This window comes from Vipera berus (assembly GCF_964194415.1).
Source record: "Vipera berus genome assembly, chromosome: 1".
NCBI lineage: Eukaryota > Metazoa > Chordata > Lepidosauria > Squamata > Viperidae > Vipera > Vipera berus.
In genome coordinates, this window is record NC_138202.1 from 155,850,619 (window position 1) to 155,871,918 (window position 21,300).

Below are 21,300 nucleotides of genomic sequence, written 5' to 3' on the forward strand. Positions count from 1 at the left end.
TCAATACATAGCTCATTTCAGCATTTTGTTAAAGATATATCTCCTAGATATTTGGGCTGAAAAAATAACTCTAAAAGTTACTGAGGTTTCTATGAAAATTAATTATGAGAAGTCACCACAGACTTCAGATTATTATTATTATTATTTATTAAATTTATATACCGCCCTTCTCCCGGAGGACTCAGGGCGGTGAACAGGGCATATAAATAGAAATACAAAAGTTAAAAAAGGATTAAATAATTGCCCAATTAAAACATAAAGTGGTTTGCCTAGATTATACAAAGCCATAATCTTTTCCACATATACTTTTTGCCTACATAAAGACGGAAGGCAATCCTGCCCACCAGATCAGCCTGGCTGGGGTGGGGTGGGAAACTGAATGGCACAAAAAACAGCGCTCAGAGCTTCCAGGAATCGCATGCACCCTTTGCAGTTGTCCTCCTGCAACGTGCCACCTCCCCCTGTGTAAAGCAATTCGGCTTGCCCAGAGTCAGGTTGGCTGTTGCGGGAGGCTCATCCCACATGTAGGCCTTAGGAAAAAATAAGACCCCCCCAAAAAAAAGCCCTAATGGGTCTTTTGGCCCTAAAATAAATATAAGACCCGAGGAAACATTATTTTTGGGGAAACATGGTAGTTCCTACTTCAAACACAACAGAATTTTATATTCATACATTTATTAAGTCAATACATAGCTCATTTCAGCATTTTGTTAAAGATATATCTCCTAGATATTTGGGCTGAAAAATAACTCTAAAAGTTACGGAGGTTTCTATGAAAATTAATTATGAGAAGTCACCACAGACTTCAGATTATTATTATTATTATTTATTAAATTTATATACCGCCCTTCTCCCGGAGGACTCAGGGCGGTGAACAGGGCATATAAATAGAAATACAAAAGTTAAAAAAGGATTAAATAATTGCCCAATTAAAACATAAAGTGGTTTGCCTAGATTATACAAAGCCATAATCTTTTCCACATATACTTTTTGCCTATTAAAAATGTATATGACTTTTTAATGATTTAACTGCAATATATTTTGATTTCATACTAGTGATAAATCTTTTGAACACATAGATGGTGTCAGATTGTCTTGAATCATCCTGGAAGAATCACTTGCCTTACCAAAATATCATTTCTGAACTAAAAGTAATCTTCTAAGCCAAGTACCATTAGAGGTGTGAGTGACTGTGCTTCATTTGAGTTTTATTTTTGGGTCCTGTCACGTGTCCCTTTTTTAGAGGAAAAAAAACTACCAAAATGAGTCACCTTAATGAACCTAACTCAGCCATTGATTTGAAGTTTGTAGACAGCACTCAAGAACAGCATGTTGACAGAATTCTTCCATTTTTGGCATGGTGTGTGTCTTGCTCCACACAGCATCTCCTCCCTAACTTTCAATATTCCACTCAACTCTTTGCAAATATGTTAAATTTTAGGACATCTCTGAAACTCAACAATTTGCAGGTACATGTTAGGTGCCATTCTGTGAATGAAAGGACACATACCATGCATAGTTTTGTATTACATGGTGAAAAGATAATTAGGTTGTCACTGTTTAATGGTCACAAGTCAATACTAATATGTAGATTAAAATCAGTAATTTCAAAGAAATCCCAATTTACCAGATTTTAACACAACAGACTTCATATCGAGCAGACCAAATTTCTCCAGTTATTTATGTCATTTGTGTAATCGTATCATTAAACAAATGATACAAATGAAGTAAATTGCTGCAATGCTCTGCTTTTCAATTCTATTGGCCATGCATGCATGAACAGCTCCTCTCCCAATTAGTCCAATAAAAATAGATTTTACTTTATTGAAAAATTAAGCATACCTTTAAAAGCTAATGGCACTATGATATATACAGAAAAATAACTCAAGCATATAAAACAGTATTACTGTATAAAATAATGTCTTACTTCTTTGGTTTCTTCAAGTTCAGATATGCTGGTAAGTTCCTCTGTGTTGAAATGTTCAAAATCAGACTCTCCCACTGCTATTGGTACAGTCACAGTAAGATTTGGGTTATTTATGAATGACATGTGATCACTGTTGTCCATGCAGCTGGTAGTCATTATTCTAGACCTCTGATAACCAAAAGGTTGATTGATCTCCACTATGGTATGGTTGGGAATGCACTGATCTTTCTTAACATTTTGTTGATCAGCTGCACTTAATCCAGAAGTGTCCTTGCATCTTTGCAAAAAAACAATTTGCACAAATTCACACATCTTCCTCTTTACGTAATTTATTCCCCTCTGAATTCTTGATATAGCAATCTGTAGATTATTTGCTTCAGTTTCTTGCTCTGGAGCAGCAAGGCTGTCTGAACTGAAAGAACTCAATAATAATGCCAGGAAGAGGTTTAGCAGCTGGAGGATGGAGTAGGGAAATAAATTAATTAGATTTTTCCCCCCTCTCTAGTTAATAATTTTGACTTCTTGTTTTTTACTTTCTACCAATTGCATGCATTCACCTTTTAGTTTCTGATTATAATAAAAAACCCACCCAATTACTGACCCTAGGTTTTCAACTTTGGCAGACATAAAATTACATTGCATGATTGTGTGTGTGAGGGGGGGGCAGGGGGAGAGAAAAAGAGTCTTTAACCAGAATAGGAGGCTGATTCCATTAAAAAAAATTCTATAATAGAATGTAAGTTGGCTGGTTGATAACATCACATCAGCATTTGTTTTTGAAAATAAAATGGAATGGTATAGTGGTTGGAAAATAACAAATTAACTTGTAGAAAAAAAGCAAGGAAAATCTGTGTGATGAAAAGGACAGAAGGAACACAAATAAATAACTAAAATACAGACCTGCTAGGGTCCAAGCTAGATATGTTGGGAATTTCTCTCTCCCATAGGTGACTTTTTGAACCAATGTAATTTCTAAAACATTTGCACACTTTCTTATCTGAGATCACAAGTTTCCCTTCCTCTTGAAATCAATTACATTAACTAACTTTATGTCTGTACTAAATTATGTCTGTACTGTAAACTGTTAAAACATAGTAAAGTAGTAATATTTTACTATGTTTTAACCAGGCAAGTAATAAAATATTCTGGCCTTGTTTATGAAGCCTATAAAGGTGTAAAATAAGATATTATAACCTTTATTATCATTTTTTACTGTGGGCACATTGGCACACATAACTTTATGTCTGTACTAAATTATGTCTGTACTGTAAACTGTTAAAACATAGTAAAGTAGTAATATTTTACTATGTTTTAACCAGGCAAGTAATAAAATATTCTGGCCTTGTTTATGAAGCCTATAAAGGTGTAAAATGAGATATTATAACATTTATTATCATTTTTTACTGTGGGCACATTGGCGCACATTAAAAATGAACATTTTATTGCTTGCTCTCAAAAGTGTACACATGCATGACACACATTTAAATATGCTATATACAACATATGTATAAACTTACACCCTTATATAATTTAGTTACTTGAAACAGAAACAAGATTGCCCATCATATTTTTCCAATTACGATAGAGGAAATCGAAGGTGCAATATTTGAATTTGAGTTGCATAGACTTTTAAGTTTAGCATTATGTCATAATCAACACTGTACCCATCACAGCACTTTAAGGCTCTGACAGCTATCTAAAGTTGCAGAAGATATCATCATAAACAACCACCTCAGTGATTTTTAAACATCTATCTGCCTATATAACGGGCACGGAATATCTGTGGTACTAGTATATTATCCATCATATAATTTGAAACAGGAAACAGCTCTACCTCCCTGAGATACAGTCACTAAAGTATTTGGCTGGTGTTGTAAATTCTGAATGCTTTTTTCAATAGTCTTAGAAAACTGGTAAAATTGAAATTAAACTACACTAAAAGGTTTTAATTAAATGACTACCTGAAATAGCCTAGAGGTGAGAACTTGGGATAGATGGAGAACTGCAGAAGCATAATTATACACACATACAGGTATATGCTCTAATCCTTCTTAAAGAAGTTAAGTGTCTTTAATGAGAAAATATTGATGCTGCATGGTCACCGCAAGCTTTTGTACCCACTGCTCTATTAAAAAATTACATGTGCAGGAGACCTTTGACACCGACTATTTCCTTTTTCACCTATTCTCTGGTGGGCATGCATTTCTTTATCTATGCCACCAACCATCATCATAGATCAAGAGAATAAACCATAAAAAGCCAGACATGAAAGAGTTTTCTACTTCTAGGGCAGGGGTGTCAAACTGCTGGCCTAGGGGCCAGATGCGTCATGGCGAAACTGCGGCCACCCCATTGCCGGCAATGGAAAAAAATTCACGATACATCACGACACGTCACGTGACATTGTGAGTTTGACACCCCTGTTCTAGGGTATTTTACTAATTTGGAGCACATGCAGACATTGTGCTGCACAACGGGTCTCAACTGGTTACAGTGAGTCTCCCAAAATTTACATCAAATGGAATCTTGATGTTTTAGAAGAAAATCTGATGTTTTGGAAGATTTGAAGCTAACATTAAGATATAAAAGATTCATTATACCAACAGGGTGGGAAAAATACTGGGATCCCTGAAATTCCTTGTAACTTTCTGATTATACAAAAGATATTTTAAAAGAGTACTCTTAGTAGCTCCCATGGAATCTAAATTTTGGTGGGAATGTGTGACAGCAGTTTTCTGAACAAAACTAATTAACTGACCTCATCAACAGTAAGAGCTGTACAGTATCAGACAACAGTAGAAACAATCCTATCACAGCTGTATACAATAGTGTCTACAAATACTTACCACTAGTTCCAAAGGTGCTTTTCAAAAGGCAACTACTTTCTTTTTTTTTTTTCTTCAAGATTGGTTTTGCAGTTCTGAAGAAGCTTTTTGGATGAGAAGCAAAATGTCTTCAATGAAAAAACAAAAAAGCCCCTCATCCTTTGGAAAGGACCTTTGGGACAACCGTGAGCTGAATAACAGAGAATCTCCATAGATACTTACCACCAGGTTTCCAATCACCATCACCATCATGAAGACTGTCAGGCAAAGGGCTTGACCTGCAACCTCCATACAGTCCCACATGGTTTCTATCCATTCTCCACAAAGAACTCGGAACACGATCAAGAATGAGTGGAAAAAGTCATTCATGTGCCAGCGTGGGAGTGTGCAGTCTTCTGAAATTTTGCATTTACAACTGTCATAGTTTTTACCAAACAGCTGCATACCAACCACAGCAAATATGAAGACAATGATAGCTAGCACCAAGGTCAAGTTTCCTAAAGCTCCAACCGAGTTCCCAATGATCTTTATTAGCATGTTTAGAGTTGGCCAAGACTTTGCCAGTTTGAACACTCGAAGCTGAAAACAGTAACGAAGAATTTGTATGTAAGAGAAATTTACATAATTTATATAAATGAGGAATTGGTACAGGCTGGCTAAAATGCACCAGGACATACTATTAGCTGTAAACTTGTAGCCTGTGAATTATTTTCACTCCTCCGATACCTATTTATAACACCGCAAACCCTCTCAGATTGCAAAGCTGTCAATTTTCAGCAGTGGGTTTTTGTTGTTGTTATTGTCTCTCTTAAAATTCTCCAATCTATTTTTTAAAAGTGACAAATACAGAACTCTGCTTCTATGTCACCATAAAAGTGAACCCCATTTCACCAAACTAAACTCAAAATAAAGAAAAAAATTCCAAATTGGGGGAAAAAAACCCCAGTGTGCCCTGCTCTACTTAAATAAGTTACATACTGAACAACGGGCTTTAGTTACAGCTCTGAAAACACAGACTTCTTTAACACATGTTCATGTTTCAGTTTTCATTAGGGTCCTTGCTTTTTTGATTGTTGATGTGCAACTGATTGCTAGCACAAACCGAGAAAACATATTAATGCTTTAAAAAAGAAAAAAACACACCAAACCATCCAATATTCTTTCTTTACCGGTCACAATTTTTGGAGGGAAAACAAAGGCCTCATCCCAAGACCTTTCTCACACGGCATCAAAATGGATGTTAAACCTTTTGCTGAGGATATGCCCTCATCAAGGAACCTCCATTGTACAACCAGCCCGGCTGCTGAATCAAGGCTGAATTCAGATCAAGATGATCCATCAGGATTCCTCTGGGAAACACATCATCTCCCTTGCAGGGTCACTTGAAGGACCACTGCAGTAGAGCCCCTCCCATTTGGCCATGGGGTTTGCCGTCTCCATCACAATTTATGCTTTGGCTGTTGGAGACAACAGAATGTCCCAACAACCCTACCAAGTTTCTAGTAGCAATTTCAGAAAGTTGCCATTACTTCCATTATCCTCAGCTGCTGCTGGCCATAAGAGCAGGAAATCTGAGATAGAAAGGATTGTTTCAACCTCTCTGCTTCTCCCGTCTGGCTTCTGGTCCTTACCTCTTGTGCTTCTCCCTAGCATCACAAACCACTGTCCTGTCATGCGAATGTAGCAACTTTTCTAGCTTTGTTTTGGAGGCAGCTTATGAACGCTGTGGGGACAATGAACGGGTATGTTTTCTTTCCGTCTCAAGGGTGAGAGGAAAACACATAGCTCTCTCTTTCCCTCTCTCTCTCCCCCCCTCCCTCTCCACGTTTGTGTATAGGAAAAAGCCATAAACGTAGAAGCTTTACATTTGAAGGGGCTTGCTACCAACCATTCTGAATGCTTGTGAAATCCAGGCTGTAAGCAATTCCAGAATGGCCTAGAAATTTCTGATTCCTGAGGGATCCTGAGTTCTTTCCAGGAAAGAGCCTTAGTGGAGCAGTGGGCTAATGCCTCCTTAAGTAACACCAGCTGCCTGCAATTAGTGCAGGTTTGAGTCCCACCAGACTCAAGGTTGACTCAGCCTTCCATCCTTCCGAGGTAGGTAAAATGAGGACCCAGATTGTTGGGGGCAATAAGCTGACTTTGTAATAATGCCGCTTGGGGGGGAGGGCAAAAGCTCTAATAAGCAGGCATATACATAGAATGAAGGCTATTGCTAAGCACATTGATTTGTGCTTTAAATTGTAAGCCACCCTGAGTCTTCGGAGAAGGGCGGGATATAAATGGGATTAAAAATAAAATAAAATACAAAGCTTATTCTGCTTCCTTTTAATCTGCCCTTCCTATACCAAACACTTGCCTATCACAGAGATTACTTATGTTCTGTGTAGTTATATCCTATGTAGGTAGATGCTATTAATGTTGGAAACAGAATAGCCATCTCTCTCAACTTTAGGTATTCCACACAGGTTTTCTATTCTAGTAAGCATGGCTAAAATGCTTCCTTTGGAGAAAACTGCTGAACTGTACATCCCTCCAGTATTTTCAACTTATTCCAGATGAAGTGGATTTTTTGAGGGGAGGGGTTGCTTCCTCCAAAATGCACATCCCAACAGGGAGTTTTCATTCTCCCCTAATCAGAACCCAGCAGAGTATATATGTAATGACAATGTGTCAAATCAGCCCGTTTCTCTCTAAGAAAATAATTATACACATGGAAATTCCATCCAAGTGTTTGCAAAACCTCTAATGAAGATCTTGGCAGATTTGAAAATCCTAGTTTGGCTTTTCTAATGTAAAACTGCTGCTCTATTAAAACAATCTCCAGATAGGATAAATAGTGTCTGTCAATTCCAGAGATATTATATGTCTTCCTGCTTGAGTGAGCTAATCTGCAGATGTCTGCACAATATGTTAGATGCACCAAGTCCATAATCCACATAGGATTTTTATCCTAAGGAATATTGCAGCTGTGCTGAAAAAAAATATCCCCCTGCAGGTTTGATATTTACCAGTCTGAAAGATCTTAAGACTGACAATCCATCCACATCTTGAAGACCCAGCTCCATTAAACTGAGGGTTACAATGATGCTATCAAAAATATTCCAGCCTTCTTGGAAATAATAATAAGGATCCATGGCAATTATTTTGAGGACCATCTCCGCAGTGAAGATTCCAGTGAAAACCTAAATGTAGAATGCAATCAGTTATTCCCATGAAAACTTCATGCATTATTTTGTTGTTTGTAGGCATACAACTCAAGAAACAATACTTGAAATGCAGTGACAAAAACAAATGTTTAAACCTCATTTGCGCTCCAGCCCCAGCTGAGGAAATACACGGCTGGACATAATTTTAAAAGAGCTGAAGTACAGGAGAACTTACACAGGTAAGTTCTGTGTAAGACAGGTCATGAACCATGGAAGGGTTTGTTTAAAACAACATGAATTAACAACTTTCAATCATACAAAAATAGCCTTCTAGATCTGTGGGACTTCAAATTCCAGAATTCTCAGTCAAACAAAATTCCCTCTATAGTCCTAAGGTTGGAACTATAATTCTGAAAAGAAGGAACAGGGCCATGGGAAATACACAATTTCCATAAAATAGACTCCAGATTTAATCTCAGGAAGGATTTTAATATCATCATGGAAAAAACCAATATTATTTGCTATATTGATTATTCCTGCTAAAAAGGGACTAATGTCTCACTCAGATTTATATTTTCAAAAAGTTTAGAGAGATTCATTTTTGGAAAGCTTCCTTAAGTTTAGCAGGTTTATGAATTATAAAATTCTTTAATATAAATTTGACTTACCAGATTTCCATTTTTAAGAATACTACTGAAGGAATCATCAATTGGATAATGTTCCATGCTCATGAACAGAGTATTTAAAATAATACAGATAGTAATTCCAAGATCAACAAATGGATCCATCACAATTAAACGAATAATTCTCTTTTTTTGTAACCAATTATCAGAACAATTCCAAATCAAGTAACTATGGGCAAACTTATACCAGCATGGTGGACATTTCTGTCTTGATTCTTCAAGTTCTGAAGAAATTGGAAAAAACAACAACACCTTATACTAATTTCATAATTTACACTCATCAGAAAACAACTTCCCAAAAATCTGATTTGCAGATTCATTTCTATGAATTTTCTTAATTTAATTTTCTGTTACAGCACATTTCAAATATTTCAAATATTTAAAAGGGCAAACCTATTTCACAAATATTGTAACAGTTGGTAAGGCAAAGAATGAAGTGCTGGATATTTTATTTATTTACTGCCATTACACAGAAAAGCAACTGTAGGTAGTGCACAATAAAAAACTACTGTACAATCAAAATATTAAAACAATTACAATTAAAAATACATCAAGCAATATTATTTATTAAATAAAGAAAAAATGCTGTTAAAACAATGCAGCCATCTTTTCCTTGAGGTCCTTAAGCAGCCATGTTTTGAGGCACATCTGGAAGGATATCAAGGATGGGGACAATCTAACCTTGAAGGTGTGGGGGTAGGGATGGTGGTCCACAGAACGGGCACCACAGTGGAAAAGGCTACCTACCTCCTGGGTCACACCAAATAAAACTCTTTTCACAGAGGGCAGATGTAACTGGTTGGAGGTGGTCTTTCAAATAAGCTGGCCCCATGCCATGAAGAGCTTTAAAGGTCAAAATCAATATCTTGAATTGGATCTGGAAGCAAACTGGTGCCAATGAAGCTTGGAGAGCAAAGATGTGACATGTGCCATCCTAGGGGCACACATAACTGCCTAAGCCACCATATTTTACACCAGTTGAAGTTTTCAGATACTCTTCAACAGCAGCCCCATGTAGAACTCATTACAGTAGTCCACCCAGGAGAAGACCAGGGCATGACTTTTCTGTCAGTGACTTGTGAGTAGAGCCTTTTTCAACAGGAACAGGCACAACCCAAAACTGTATAAAAAATATCCTGTATCATCTTGAGTATGATGACTGGAAAAATGATGGAACAATCCTGTCCCAAATGGGGACTCTATGACCTGCACCCCATTGCTCAGCTGCAGCCATATAAGACAATAATGAGGTAGGGCTCTTCTCTGAGAGCCCATTGATCTAAATGTAACTTCAATTCAAAAAAGTGTGTAGAATTTGTTCCACCCTCTGTTTCTTTCTTACTATAACAAGACACCTAAATCAAAATTAGGTGTTAATTAAGGCTGTCACGGTTTATTCTAGTACTTGAAAAAATCCTTTTCTAAAAATACATCTGGTATACTAATTTTTTTAATAGGCAGATGTAAGAGAGAGGACTTCACTTCCATACTATCCATCTTCTTGGTTTTAGTTTTTATTTAAATATTACCTGTAGATGACCAGGTTGATCCGGAGAGAGGGGTCAAACGCTTCATCATTCATGAGTCCCTGCAAGCCCATAAGAGATCTAAGTCCAGCCCACCTTGAATGCCTTTCTTAACTCCAATTTCCCTTGACTGTTAGTAGGCCAGATTCTTGTAGAGGGCTTAAGCTTCTAATAATTTTTTATACTCATTTGAACTGCCTGAATCTCCTGATTTCCCTGGCACTTGACATTACCAATTTTAACTGCTTATTATTTTGTAAGCTGCCCAGAGTTACTTTATTTGTGGGTAGCATATTATAAATAAATAAATAAAGTTTAAATGATAAAATATACTATTAAGAAAAAAAATGCTACCTTAAGAAACATGAGATTGTAGGCCTGCCCAAGGGAATTGTTCGACACATTAGATCTTGAATGGTCCAAATCAGCATTTTTCCTGTGATTATGCAGACATGAAGCAATGAATGTGTTTCTCTACCATCCACCAGTACTACCATCATTCCATTTTCATTTCTTAATTACTTCCACCTAAATCTGTCGCACCAGCTAGGAACACCTAAAGCCAGATACACCTTTTCCAATGATGGCACATCAGCAGAACCACAAAGACCCACTCTCCAAGAAAAGGGAGAGTGTTTTAAAGTTTTATAGGTGCTATGCACATCCTGAATTATATTTTCTAACTGACTGAGTCCAAATCTCTGCAAAGCCTAATTAAGCAGTTTTCCCCCTTGATTAGCATCTTATTAGCTTTTTAAATCTTTCCATATACATAACAGAGAAGTAAATCAAAAGTTTCATAGCAAACTTCCTATATTAGGCACACAACTATATGCAGAGACCTACCTTCCATCGTGTTTGTGATAATGCTTGCTATGCTCATTGCTCTTTGCCTTACGGTGGGGTCTTCTAGCAAATCCATCGATATCTGAAAAGAACTGGACCGTCTCTTTTTGCTTTCCATCTCAGAAGCATTACTCTACGGTGAAGTAAGAAGACTAAATTATCATGATGATTATAGAGATATACAGTATACTAGAAATATAACCCCACAAATAACTTCAAGAATTTCATGCTACTGCACATGCACCTGAATCTTTCCATATTTCTTCAGCTTAAACATACTTCAACAGTAGACTGAATTTTATGCTTGTACATGTAACCTACTAACCCTGCACCTCTACAACAGGCCATCTTGCATCTCAGGAGCTCTTGAGGGCTCTCATGCAAATCTTCTATGTTAGTTTGAAGTTCTCGTCTATAATAATTGAAACTACATTTCAGGTTTCCCCAAATCGCACTTGGATCAGGATTACGGATTAGGTTCTTGACCCAGACTCTAGCAGGAGTCAATCTATAGCCTCAGGCGGCACATTTATAAATTTAGTTTTGCGGATCCTTTTTTGTGCAAGTAGAATCTGTTTGGCATAGTTTCCTGCTATTTTGAAATGGAGTATATACAAAAAGTATAATGTAATGTAGGTTTAGGTCTCTAGAAATACATGGGGTGCTGGTGGCACATACTGTACACAAATATTAAAAAAAGAAAGTGAAAAAAGTTAAAATACTGCCCAATAAGGGGGAAAAAAATCTCCAGAAAATGGTGGCCTCACTCAACGCTATGTCACTACTATCCCATTAACTTAGTCCCATTGTCTTCTATGTACTGGTGAATATGAGTCGTATTTTCTGTGGAACTGCAACATTAATTGAAACGATCGTGAATATTCATTTAAGCATGAAAATTCATGCTACAGATTAGAAGAATTAGTTTTATGCTTAGATAACTGGACACCTTTCACATGGGGGTCCAGAAAGAAAAATTAGGTCATGCAACAGAAGTCATTTTAGGAAACAGCTTTATGTTTTTGTGCCAGTGCTCCTCCAGGCCTGCAATCCATTCTGGACAATTGTTTAAAAAATTAATAACAAATTTATACCAGGTACACCTTGTTACATGCTCTTTTGCCACTAAATCAGCCTAGCAATAAAAACATGACTTCACTGAGCTTCAGCATGCCAACCAGAAAGAGGGAAGATACTATATGGAGCTGCAAGCATAATATGGGGGTATATGTGATTGCATCCCTTTTTAAAATCGGGAAGTGAGTTTTTAATACAGTTGAAGGACCATATAGTGAAGAAAAGCTTGGCTTGTTAATGAGGGGAATGTTAATCTTAGAACATATCCTTGAATACAAAATGGTTCTTTCACAGAGAACAAATGAAGGTCCTGATCCTAGCATGGATGGCAGGATAGTAAGATTTCACCCTCCATTCTGCCCACAATAGTCTCCATCCAATCACATTACCTAAGTGTAAATTTTTGCAGCTCCACACAAGTTTTATGTCTATAAACAGACAAAAAAAACCACCACAACCCACAGACATTCCAGTATACAGGCTCAGTGTAGGCAAGATTTATTGCCTTCCTTTGTGCCTTTTTTGCAAAGCTGGTTCCTAGGAGGCCTGCTGCCTCAGGAAGTGGACTTACTAGGCTGTAGTGCCACAGAACATGGGAGAATGCTGGCCTTGTAGCCAGAGCATGGAATACTTCACCTTCTATTGTGATAGAAGTGCCTTCTTGTTAAGGAAAGGTAATGAGACAGACACCCGTGGGAGAATTAAAAAGAGATAGGAACAGGTGTGGCAATGGAAGAGAGTAAGTAGGGGTGCACAGTTTGGGGGACTGAGTAGCAAGAGCACTAGAAATAACACTTAGACTTACTTACATATCACCCCATAGTGCTTTACAGCACTCTCGTGAGTGATTTACAGGGTCAGCATATTGCCCTCAACAACCCACCTCAAAAGGATGGATGAGTAAACCTTGAGCCTGTTAGGATCAAACTATAGACAGTGGGCAGAGTTAGCCTGTAACAGATTCTAGCATTCTAGCCACTTTGTCCCCACAGCTCTTACCACACTGTGTGGCAAGGGTTGCGTTCCCAAAAGTAGGAAACCAGGATAAAGAGGTAAGATCAAGGAAAGTTTACTTCTAACAGATAAAGTTAGTGGAATTTCACCCTTTTTGCACATTAAGAATCACATTAACAGCTGTTTTTGGAGAGGGCTCTCAGGTCCACGTGGGCATCTCTAGAAACAAGGTACACAATGGATCTTTTAGGCAAGGATGAGCAGGAGCAAAGCAAAAGGAACAGAGGAGGAGGAGAAGGTATTTGCTAAGCATAAATTAAATGTAAATGTGTCAATACTTTTGAATTTAATTTTGCTAGTTTAATCTTATTTTCCTTTAAATCACATTGTGTGTATGTGTTTGCAAATACATGCAGCCGAAGTCAGGCCATTTATTTTTGTGTAGCTCAGTTTTAAAGCCTGGAAAGAGGCAATACTGAAAAAGCATTTCCAAGATGCAGAGGCATTCACGATTTGGATTCCATTCTGGAGGCCTATCATGCCTAAGCTACTTAAATCTTCCTTACACTGTCATCGGTAGTTGCTTTATCTATTATCACCTCTGGGAGAAGCTGTCCAGTAGGCGACAGGAGCACAGGTGGTCCTCCTACCAAGGAAACCACCCCATTGCAGTCCACACTGCTCTGCATCTTCCCGTTCACTGGAAACATGGTCTGACTGATGTTACTGCTGCGTCGGTCACTATGTCTGCGTACAATAAAATAGGAACCATTCCGGCTTCCATTTTCTTCAAAGGTGCTGTGCTCACTATCAGCATCTGAGCCTCCTTCGGTAGTTGGACCTTTGAAGCTGGAAAAGCTGGCCCTGCTATTGCGCCTTGTGGGAAACAGCATTGACTAAGGAGACAGAAATTGAACCATCAAGTGAAAATCATACACAAATCCAAGCTAGCAAGCTAGGCAATAAGTCTGAGAGGAAACGTACAGTTGATCTTAGGAAGTATGACATGATCAAACTTCTAAATTGATTTCATGGGGGTCAGACGTGCCTCCTAGGAGATAAAGCAGGGTCCCCCCCCAACCCCCAGGCTGCAGCCCACTACTAGGACATGGCCTGTTCAAGACTGGGCTGTGGAGGTGGTGGGTGAGAGTGATGCGCACATAGCTCCACATGCGTGCACAGTGGGTGGGCAAGAGCATGCACGCAGCTCCATTTGTGCGAGTGGTGGGTACGCATGCCTGCTGCTTCTGCAAATGGAGCTACTTGCATGCTCAACCGGAACCATCCCCTCCCACTTGTCTTCAAAGCTGGAAAGGTTGAAGACCGCTGGGATAAAGGAATGTAGGTTTGACTCAGAAATAGGGAAGAAGAACCACAAGTCATTACAAAAAGGTTACTCAAGTCTTGGCAAAGTAGAAAACATGAGAAAGAAACTCAAATATTGTTTTCTACCACCTCCTCTTGCCTCCAAGGATACTGTCTATAATCTCAACTTATCTCTTATTTGGGAAAGATAGCCATACTTCCAGACAACCACTACTGTGAAACAATCACTATTTTCATTTTCTAGAAATAACTATATGGCTCTATGAGGCTTGTACACTTTCTTAGGAACATGGTTAATAGTGTTCCTGAAATATGAGAGCTGTTCTGTTTTTTTAAAAATTAAAAGAATGTTTAAGAAGTAATCAAGATCAACATGGTCAAATAGCTTGATACATATCAAGAGTGAGGTCCTTGGGCACTGTTCTCCCCCACCGCCCCAAATTTCAATAAATGCTAAAAGGTACTTCCAAACATATAAAATTTACTGCATCAAAGGGCTATTAATAAAGCTCTACACATTAAAGGGAAATTCAATTATAATTAGTGGTTCCATTGAGATTATAATCTTTCACTGGTAGAATCCTTCTGCTACCAAGTTCTTATTAATAAGTCATGAAAATGTCCATACAGTACATTTAAATAGGTCATTTGGCTATCAGAGATATAGCACCATTCTGTCTTTCCAATATATCAACAAAGACCTACTGCAGGCGTCCCCAACCCCTGAGGAGGTCCATGGCTTTTTAGGAAACAGGCTGCACAAGCGAGTGAAGCTTCATTTGCGTATTTGCAGGATCTAGGTAGTGTGTGAAACCACACACCCCCTCCACGGTCCATGGAAAAATTGTCTTCCATGAAACTGGTCCCTGGTGCCAAAAGGGTTGGGGACCGCTGCTCTACTGTCTTTGTTAGAAAAATCCTATTCCTCTTTCCCCAAATTTCATACTATTACCTCCACTTATTTTCTGTTTGGCTTTCCAATAACAAAAAGATACTAATGTTTTAAGTTCCTCAAGTTACTGCAAGTAATGACAAGAACCTGAAGCCCAGAAGGAGATAATCTGTTTATATACGACTTTCCTTACATGAGGGCCATAAAGTATGATTCAGGCCCTCATCTGCAACAATTTGGATAGATATACCACACCGCTCGTGACCCCCCATTTAAACTACTGCAATACTCTCTACATGGGGCTGCCCTTGAGGACCACTCGGAGGCTTCAGCTGGTGCAAAATGCAGCTGTGCGAGTTGTGATGGGGGTTTCCCGTTACTCCCATGTAACACCTCTGCTCTGCGAGCTGCATTGGCTTCCGGTTGCCCTCCGGGTGAGATTCAAGGTGCTGGTGATGACCTATAAAGTCCTAAATGGCTTGGGTCCAGGATATCTGAGGGAACACCTGCTGCTGGCATCAAGTTCCCTTCGTCCTGTGCGCTCCCACAGGGAGGGCCTTCTCAGGGTGCCGCCGGTAAAAGAATGCCGGCGGATGACACCCAGGGGGAGGGCCTTCTCAGTGGGTGCGCCTGCCCTTTGGAACCAGCTGCCCGTGGAGCTTAGGACTGCCCCCGACCTTCGATCATTTCGCTGAGACCTGAAGACCTGGCTCTTCGAGCTTTCCGGCCCAGGCTGAGTTTTAATTGGGGTTTTAACTGGGGTTTTATATGTTTTATATTTTTTCAGGGATTCAGTTTAATCTTTTTAATTGCTCTTAATTTTTGTATTGATGTTTTATATGCCCTGTAAACCGCCCTGAGTCCTATGGGAAAGGGTGATATATAAATTCAATAAAATACAAATTCAACAATTCAAATATATCTAACCTGGTATGGAGAAATGACCCTACTTTCATATGTGAGTCTATTTCCTTCCAAGGAAAATCGAAATCCTTTCTTTCTGATGCTGCTATCTGATTCTGATTTTGGAAACATTTTGCCATTGCCTCCGGGTTCTCCAACAGACAATTCTCTTTGTCGTCTTTTTTTCCTTCGGTTTCTTCTTTCTTTAGCACTTTTGGAGCTTGATAATTCTGAAGATGTTTCTGAAAGTCTTCCAAGTGCACCATCATCCCTGAAGTCTTTATAAGCTGCTGCTGCTGCCAGTGCCTATCATATGAAGGGATCAACTATGTAAGTACTCTTCACACAATGTAATTATTTAGTACGGTGCTTATTACTCCAAAAGAACACAGCTTGTAGAATACAAGTGGGCAAAAAGAGACATGCACGTATCAAAAGGCTAGCAAATGAACACCCACCAAAACAGGGGCTCTTAATCTTTTTTCTTTCATGGATCCCTTTGAGAGTCTTGTGACACCTATGGATACTTCCTTAGAAAAATGCCTTTAAATGCATAAAGCCAAATACATAAAATAGATACTACATTACAAAGGAAATGTATAAACTCAACTACGTACCAAAATATTTAAAAAAATATGAAATACAATATATGTGCTTCATTATTAAGCCACTTAACCAACACAGGCTAAGTTTCAATTAAAATAAAATTACAATTTTTCCCTGTTGAAGTTCATGAACCTCTTGAAATTTATCAGTATGTTAGGAATGCCTGATATACAGGTAGTCTTTGACTTACAACAGTTCATCTAGTGACTGTTCAAAGATACAACAGCAGTGAAAAGAGTAACTTACATCCATTACAGTATTCCCATAGTATGTGATCAAAATTCAAACACTTGGCAGCTGACTCATATTTAAGACAGCTGCAGTGTCCTGCAGTGATGTGATCCCCTTTTGCAACTTTCTGACAAGCAAAGTCAACAGGGAAGCTAGGTTCACTTAACAACCATGTTACTAACTTAACACCTGCTGTGATTCACTTAACAAGGTTAGGAAAGTCATAAAATGGAGCCAAACTCACTTAACAAATGTCTCACTTAGCAACAGAAATTTTGGGCTCAATTGTGGTTGTAAGTTGACTACCTGTAAATATTTAGCTGATATGTAATAATGAGATTTAGAATCTAGCCTGTGTGTTGTGTGTTAACTTTAGGTTTATCATTAAATAAGCCAAGGTATTGTATTTTCTACTCTGTATATGTGGGATGCGGTGGCTCAGTGGGTTAGGACGCTGAGCTTGTCAATCAGAAGATCGGCAGTTTGGCGGGTCGAATCCCAAGTGCCGCATAGCAGAGTGAGCGCCTGTTACTCATCCCAGCTTCTGCCAACCTAGCAGTTCGGAAGCACATAAAAATGCAAGTAGAAAAATAGGGACCACTACGGTGGGAAGGTAACAGTGTTCCATGCGCCTTTGGCGTCTAGTCATGCCAGCCACACGACCATCCTCATATAAGCGTTGGCTCTTCGGCTTTGAAACAGAGATGAGCATCGGCCCCTAGAAACGACTAGCATGCATGTGAGGGGGAACCTTTACCTTTACCTTACTCTGTATATAATATCGTAATAGCGTTCTTTCCATCATCATGAGCACCCATCTGGCTCTAAAGCTCTGAAACCCAATCCCGTCCTTATGAAGGGTAATAATACTATCTAATACCCTTAATTTCCTGACATCCTTGTTGCTGTTGCATCTGTACTACAACTGTTATTTGACAGATGACAGATGACATATGATTCATATGCTTTCTATATGGTTGATAAAGGAAAGACATAATGAGCCCAGATAGAAATCTGTTTTTATAAAACGTATCATATCCAGCACTAGTTCACAAACACATACCTCAAAAATTCAACAGATTTCTTGAACACTCTTGAGATTAAAAGCAGTGCTGCATGGGAGTCTCACAAAAGTCCTTCTAAAAGGAAAAAAAATGTGCATTTCCTACTTATCTATATTTACTTTTCTTTTAATATTTCTTGAATATCCAGTACCTGAGCTTCCTCTTGTTGCCTTTTCAGATGCTCAAGCATTTGCTGATACTCAGTCTCCTTTCGCCGATCTTCATCCATAGTAGCTTGATTCTGCTCATCATAAGCCATAGCTACGACTGCCAAGATCAGGTTGATCAGGTAGAAAGAGCCCAGGAAAATCACCACGACGAAAAAGAACATGTACCCTTTGCCAGCAGCCCGCAAAGTCTGGGAAACCAAGTAGGAACTACTAGGTTAGTAAAAGAGTAAATGTTAAAAGTACGTGTGTATCTCTTATATCTTATATCTCTTATATCTTCTGTTGATGTTGTCTCTTAAAATACACGGAATGAACAAACAAGGTTTTTGTCTTGGAGCTATTATTCAACAATATAAAAATCTTTCCTGAATGTTATACACATTCTATTCAGCTCTATCACCATTGTTCAAAAATGGGTATAATGAAACTGGGAAGCTGCATTAAATGATAGCAGGCTTTTCAATGCTACATGTGAAGTTTAGCTGTTTCTCTAACAAATGACTCATAGCATTTCCTCATCCAAGACATATTCAATATGACAGGGTGGTTTATTTTTCTGTTCAGTCACTTTCATAAACAATTTTTGGTCCTGTCTCACAATTAAAAGTATTACTTTTCTCACCTGTTGATAAAGGTTTTCCCAGGCATCCTGAGTCATCAGCCGAAAGAGTGACAAGAAAGCCCAGCTAAAGGAATCAAAGCTTGTATAGCCATAGTCTGGATTTCTACCTATTGGTACACACGTGTATCCTTCTGGACACTGCCTATAAAACAAGATGATGAAATGAATGTGTTTACACTTTCTATTAAGCATATGGAATATGCCTCAAAGCAAAAGTAAAGGAATAACTGCATTTTGTACCTAGAAATACTGAGATGTATAATAACACAAACTGTATGGAACAGTTGAGAATAAAAACTTTATAGTAGCTTATTTAAATATTCTTGAAGAATTCCGTCTTTGAAAATTCTGATGAATTCCAAACTAATCCCATATCCCGGATTAATATGAGAAATTACCTCTGAAATTTCATACTTCTTCATGTATCAAATCAAATGCATCAATCAGACCAGAAACTTCAAATGCACTTTAAAATGCTTGTTTTAGACTAAAATAGTAATTGAACATATAGCAATATATCAGGTACATTAAAAATCAAAATACTATGTGGATTTATAAAGATTTGAAGATCCTGTGGATTACAAAAACTAGGTACATATTCAAGGTTGACATGAATCAGAATCAGACTAGCCTCAGAAATTTAAGGTCATGTATTACTTAAGAATAAGGGACGCGGTGGCTCAGTGGGTTAGGACGCTGAGCTTGTTGATCAGATGGTCGGCAGTTTGGCGGGTCGAATCCCGAGTAACAGCCTGTTACTCGTCCCAGCTTCTGCCAACCTAGCAGTTCGAAAGCACGTAAAAATGCAAGTAGAAAAATAGGGACCACTCCGGTGGGAAGGTAACAGCATTCCGTGCGCCTTTGGCGTCTAGTCATGCCGGCCACATGACCACGGAGACGTCCTTGGACAAGCGCTGGCTCTTCGGCTTTGAAACGGAGATGAGCACCGGCCCCTAGAGTCGGAAACGACTAGCACACATGTGCGGGGGAACCTTTACCTTTACCTTATTACTTAAGAGTTCGTCACACTGAGTCCCATCAGAGTGAATTTCTGAGTTTCAGTCCCCTTTTGATGGATTTTCCATTTTTTGCTCCTTTTCCTCCTACTTTTCTTCTTAAAGAAAACAGATGGTTTCTAGCTCTACCTTCTCAATTAATATAGTTTTATAAGTATGTGAAAAAGTTCCCATTAACTTATCATGACTTTCAAGAACGATTATATTTTGTTATCCAATTAAAGAAACCCGGTCTTTGTACTAAACCAAACTTTTATTTAGTGCTTTACACTAAACTGGGTCTGCAAAACAAAGTATTTCTGTGGCTTGAATATTCTTTCCATGTTATAAAGCAAAGAGGAAATATTAGATTTCTCCCATTTCTTCCCTTAGGCTACAGCTTTCTGTATAATGTCCCATTATACCTGAAAGCATCCCCAAGCATCTTATAACTTCTGCTCAAATATGTTAGCATTCAATGCAAAGTTGTTGATGGACCACTAGCCGATTTAGTTAGATTACTACTATTACATTTCTCTTTTAAACTATACTTACCCAGCATCCGAACTATTACCACAGAGCAAGGCATCCTTTGCACCTTCCAAGAAGTAAAAGTTGTCTGGTAAGAAAAACAACAACAACCCCTTATGATATTTTCATTCATATCATAGTTAATTTTCTATTTGTTGCAAAAGACATTTTCAGACTAAGAGCCACAATCCAATAAACCGACCACACACATAGAAAGTTGTCAACAGACACAGAACAGAGATTTTTTTACTCTTGGTAGAAATTGGTATTCCATGCCCAATATTTCGCAGTTTTGCTTTGCTGACTGAAGAAAATCCAGCAATTTCTGTTGATGCTCTAATTCAGGGGTGTCACACTGCCAGCCCGCGGGCCGGATGCATCATAGCGAAACTGCACCCACCCCATTGCCAGCAATGGGAAAAAAGTCATGATACGTCACGACACATCACATGACATTGTGAGTTTGACATCCCTGCTCTAATTAATAATAGTTAATTATATGGAATAAAAAAAATTAAACAAAAGCAAGCAAAAACTTTATGACATGCCTTTTTCAGTTATAAACTTTTAAAAACTGTAATTTGATTTTTTTCTAAAAAAAATCTTCATTGAGTATCTCAGATTTACGTGGTGTTCCTGTATTGAAAAGAGTAAAGTCTTTGCTAATGTATGTGCAAACACAATATACATATAAGTAAAATAATTAACAGTTCTGGTTTTCATCCAAAAAACTAATTTCAAATTTGTGTTAGGTGCAAAATGACTATGTCTTACTTGTGTTTGTGATGTGTGTAGCCTCTACAACTCCCTTGCCCAATTTAAAGTAGTCCAAACACATCTGGAAGGCATGAGGATGGGGAAACAAGATAGACTATCATAGTGATGGGGTAACAGTGCACAATCTGTTCTTCTATCTGTAACAGCAACTTGTTTATAATGTATACAAATGTAGTCTTGTGACTAGACTTGTATG

The 21,300-nt window shown here is 38.3% G+C and overlaps 1 protein-coding gene across 1 annotated transcript in view; it reads right to left on the reverse strand.

Moving 5' to 3' along the window:
* Positions 1 to 21,300, reverse strand: part of LOC308674776 (sodium channel protein type 2 subunit alpha-like) — a gene marked incomplete at both ends in the record, with an annotated part of 59,127 nt that overhangs the window by 28,049 nt on the left and 9,778 nt on the right. The window contains 10 exons of the mRNA XM_081339511.1: positions 1,928 to 2,380; positions 4,975 to 5,331; positions 7,764 to 7,937; positions 8,570 to 8,808; positions 10,957 to 11,089; positions 13,554 to 13,883; positions 16,133 to 16,414; positions 18,161 to 18,367; positions 18,802 to 18,943; positions 20,352 to 20,415. Of these exons, the coding sequence (XP_081195637.1) occupies positions 1,928 to 2,380; positions 4,975 to 5,331; positions 7,764 to 7,937; positions 8,570 to 8,808; positions 10,957 to 11,089; positions 13,554 to 13,883; positions 16,133 to 16,414; positions 18,161 to 18,367; positions 18,802 to 18,943; positions 20,352 to 20,415 (2,381 nt within the window). The remainder of the gene's footprint in view (positions 1 to 1,927; positions 2,381 to 4,974; positions 5,332 to 7,763; positions 7,938 to 8,569; positions 8,809 to 10,956; positions 11,090 to 13,553; positions 13,884 to 16,132; positions 16,415 to 18,160; positions 18,368 to 18,801; positions 18,944 to 20,351; positions 20,416 to 21,300) is intronic.